Source organism: Salvia hispanica, chromosome 3 (genome assembly GCF_023119035.1).
Source record: "Salvia hispanica cultivar TCC Black 2014 chromosome 3, UniMelb_Shisp_WGS_1.0, whole genome shotgun sequence".
Taxonomy (NCBI): Eukaryota; Viridiplantae; Streptophyta; class Magnoliopsida; order Lamiales; family Lamiaceae; genus Salvia; species Salvia hispanica.
Window position 1 is genome coordinate 53,061,727 of NC_062967.1, and position 4,351 is coordinate 53,066,077.

At 37.3% G+C, this 4,351-nt stretch overlaps 1 protein-coding gene across 1 annotated transcript; it reads left to right on the forward strand.

The window, feature by feature from the left end:
- The first annotated feature begins 375 nt into the window (after window positions 1-375).
- LOC125211109 (salviol synthase-like) lies at window positions 376-3,085 on the forward strand. The gene is made up of 2 exons (XM_048110807.1): window positions 376-1,260; window positions 2,459-3,085. The coding sequence occupies exons 1-2, from the start codon at window positions 376-378 to the stop codon at window positions 3,083-3,085; spliced, it is 1,512 nt and encodes a 503-aa protein (XP_047966764.1).
- Window positions 3,086-4,351: the final 1,266 nt, after the last annotated feature.

Below are 4,351 nucleotides of genomic sequence, written 5' to 3' on the forward strand. Positions count from 1 at the left end.
TAGCTTAGTCGTATTCCTTTTTTAGTTGTGTCATTGTAGTTGAGTCGTATTTCCTTTTTTAGTTGTGTAAAAAGCACCAATTTTTCTTCTCTCTTACTTTACTCTTATACTTAATTCTTTTTTCATCTCTTTACCTTTATCCTTTCATACTTTATTCTTCCTTCACTTAACTCACTTTAACATAATTTCTTAAATCTCGTGCCGAAAAGAAACGTTTCTATTATAGAGGGACGGAGGTAGTACTAGTCCTTTCTTATACTATAAAAATAAATCATATCAAATCAAATCAAGTCTCATAACATTCGATTGTCTTAATATATACTTAGATGAACAACACAAGACTTACCTAACCAAGTTACACACAAGTAAAACATAATGGAGTTTAACATAGTATCAACAATCATAGCTCTACTCTCCTTTTTAGTGTTTGTGTTCATGTTTCTCAAATCTCAAACAATTTCAAAATATGCAAAGACTTACTCACATATCCCTGGTCCCAAAACCCTCCCTCTCATCGGAAACCTCCACCTCATGCTCCGCGCAGACTCGCCCCCACACATGTTCCGACAACTTGCCGCCAAACACGGCCCGTTGATGCATCTCCAGCTCGGCGAAGTCCACTTCGTCATCATCTCCTCCGTCGACTTCGCCAAACAAGTCACGAGAACTCACGACATCAACTTCGCCAACCGGCCCCCGGGGCTGATGATGGAGAAACTCACCTACAATTACTCCGACATCGTCACGGCCTCCTACGGGGACCAGTGGCGCCATCTGCGGAGGATCTGCACGCTCGAGTTCCTGAGCGCGAGGCGCGTGCAGTCCTTCCGCCGCATAAGAGAGGAGGAGAGTTTGAGTCTTTGCAAACAGATGGCTTCTTGTGAAGGATCTCCGGCTGATCTGTCGGGGAGCCTTTGCTTGATGTCGTACGATGTTACAACGAGGGTGGTGGTCGGGGCCAAGACGAGAGAACGGGGCACGGTGACCTCGATAATCCAAGAGAGCATCCGGTTGGGGGCAGGATTCATGTTGGCCGATCTCTATCCATCCATCAAGTTGCTGCCGTTGATCACCGGAGCCCGGTTCAAGGCCCAACGGATGTATCGAAAATTAGACAAGCTGTTCGATAGCATCGTCGAGCAGCATAAAGCTGCCGGTGATGGTGGCGACTTGGAAGATCTGGTGGATGTTCTGCTCAGAATTCAACAAGATGGAACTGAATTCCCTCTTACAACTGATAATATTAAAGCAGTGGTTCTGGTTAGTGCTTCTTCATTCTCAATTTCTCAACTTTCTAATTTGAATTAATTAGTGGAATACTACCTCTCTATTTTAAAAATAGAAACGTTTCAAACGGCACGAGTTTTAATGCATAATTAGTAGTTTAATGTATAATTAGTAGAGTAAGAGAGAATAAGAGGAAATTGGTAAAGTAAAAAAGAGAAAGAGAAAAATTGGTAAAGTAAGAAATGAAAAGAGAAAAAATAATGAAATTGATGTTAGTGCATTATGGGGTCCACTTAATAGTGGTGGTATAAGTGGTAAATAAATTGATGTAAATGGATTTAAAGGTTTCCTAAAATAGAAAATTTGAAAATTTCTATTTTTAAGAGACTGACTAAAATGCAAAGAATTGCAATTTTTAAAATATGGAGGTAGTATGTATTTGAGTAAAAAATGCTTTTATATACTTCCTCCGTTCCATGTTAATTGAGTCAATTTTCTATTTTGAAAAGTTTGAGTCATTTCTACTTTTAGCAAAAGTAACCCTCCCTTATCCCTTCATCTTATAAGATTACTTACTTTTCTTTTTGTTTTGTCCCAACCAAGATGTCTCATTACTAAAAATGGAAACATATTTATCCTTACCCTATTTCATTTCTCTTACTCTATTATCTCCATATAACACATAAAATAAAATTGCATAGAATCCTGTGCTGCCTAAGGAAGGGGTCATCTTTCTTTGGACAAAGGGAACACTTTATTTCCTTTTCATCGCTCTTACTTTATTCTCTCTTATTTTATTAACTATCCATTTAACACACTATTCGTAATTTTCATACTGAAAAAAGATTGTTTCTATTAATAAGTAACAGAGGGATTACTTAACTCATTGTGAAATGGGAGGGTTTGTACCAAGTTTATGAAACATGGACTTACTTAAAACTAGTATTGAGATTCTTAAGTTGGAACTAAGGTAGAAACATATTTTCAGAATAAAAGGTCTCCGTGCTTTATTCTTTAATTCATTAGGTTTTACCTTATAATGCATGATATGACTCGGTTACTTTATAATGGGAATTAATTATGGAATGATTTCAAATCTATTCACTGGAAAATAGTTTGAATTTCTCTTGGTCCCTAAAATAGCTCCAAAATAACATAGTTTCGAATCAATACGAATGACGAGAATTGTGGGGTTGAAAACTCATCCTTGAGTACTTCTTGTCCGGTTTAGAATATGTTCGTAGCTGGAACCGACACAGCAACTGTCACTATGGAATGGGCAATGTCAGAGATGATGAGAAACCCTAGTGTCCTCAACAAGGCACAAAAAGAAGTAAGGAAGGTTTTTGACAACAAGGGATACGTAGATGAAGCCAGGTTTGATGAGCTAAAATACATGAAATTAATCATCAAAGAGACATTGAGGTTGCACCCTGCATTGCCGCTTTTAATTCCCAGAATGAACGTACAAAGATGTGAAATTGATGGATATGAAATCCCAGCAAAAACCAGTGTGATAGTGAATGCATGGGCACTGGGAAGAGATCCCAAGTATTGGAACGATGCAGATAAGTTTATACCAGAAAGATTTGAGGAGAGTTCCGTTGATTTCAAGGGGAATAATCTAGAATACATACCCTTCGGAGCAGGAAGGAGAATGTGCCCTGGAATGTCATTCGGACTGGCAAACGTAGAGCTTCTGCTTGCTATGCTTCTCTATCATTTTGATTGGAAAATGCCGTACGGGAAGAAACAAGAAGATTTGGATATGACAGAGACCTTTGGAAGCGCTTTTAGAAGGAAACACCCTTTGCATTTGGTTCCCATCGTTAAACGACCTTTGCCTGCAAGTGCTTGACTGAGTAATAGTACTATATGACTTTTGTATTCTTGTGTGATTGGAGTGATGGTGTGCAATTTAGATCACTATCTTCGATTGTGACTTTTGTATTCTCGTGTGATTGGAGTGATGATGTGTAATTTAGATCACTATAAATTTACTTTATTATTCTTATAAATACTAGTACTAGAATACAGCATCGTTACTGATAAGTACTCCTTCCGTTCCATAATAATGGAGTCATTTCTTTTCGGCACGGAGATTAAAAAAAATTGTGTTAGGTGAGTTAAGTGAAGGGAGAATAAAGTAGAAAATGAAAAAGGTTGAGAGATGAAGAGAGAAAAAAGTAAGAGAGAGTAAAGTAGGTGTGGAAAAATGTTTTGACTTTTATTAAAAAAGGAAATGACTCTATTACTATGATACGTACCAAAATGGCAAAATGACTCTATTACTATGGTACGAAGGGAGTAGTAAAACACAAATTGAGACACACCTTTGGAAGTTAATAATGTTGGACATCTGATTTCACGATGTTGTTATGGTTTTTCTACGGGATAAAGAAAAGCATGGTGGTAAAAATGAGACTGTGTTAGTAAAATGTGCATTATAGTGTGACATTTTCAATAATAATTCCATCATTAGTCGATTAGCACGACAGTTTGATACTCCTTCCGTCCCATAAAAATAAGAATATTTAAGATGACAAGAGAATTAATGCTTAAACTATTCATTTAAGAAAGTTAGCAACGAATCACACATCTGCTCGGGATATATCTAATTCCCGCTATTAGCAAACCTCCATTGATTAAAATGGTGTGAGCTTGCTATATATGAAAATTCCTAAACATGTCATAATAGTGAAATTAAGCTAAATAGAAGACAAAAAAGGGCTAAAAAATAAACGCTAGCCATGTGCAAAGCCCAATTAGGGACTCACAAAATAAACAAGCCAATAATTTATTATTTGCATCATATTAAAGCTAATAAACAAGGCAACTGGTACCAACAAAATGGGTCATATGGTAATTAGGAATTGCGGTGCTCAACGCCGGAAGCGCCACGAAACGAGAACAGAGAGAGAGAACTGATTAGGGGTTGTTGAAAAGAATTACAGAAAAGAGAGGGGTGAGGGAGAAGTGGAGCTAGATCTAGTTGTGTCACCTTTCTTTTAAGTTGGGCCAAGTGGTTATGTTTTGGGCTAGAAGGATTTAAAAGATTGGGCTGGCATATATATGTGCGGAGTATATATTTTAATTCTATGCTTAAACGTTATTTAAAAAGGAA

Bases quoted from the DNA above. Each gene is read 5' to 3' on its own strand.
- LOC125211109 (XM_048110807.1), top strand. From the start codon at position 376: ATGGAGTTTAACATAGTATCAACAATCATAGCTCTACTCTCCTTTTTA. The intron at 1,261-2,458 runs GTTAGTGCTTCT...TGTCCGGTTTAG, and splicing joins ATATTAAAGCAGTGGTTCTG to AATATGTTCGTAGCTGGAAC.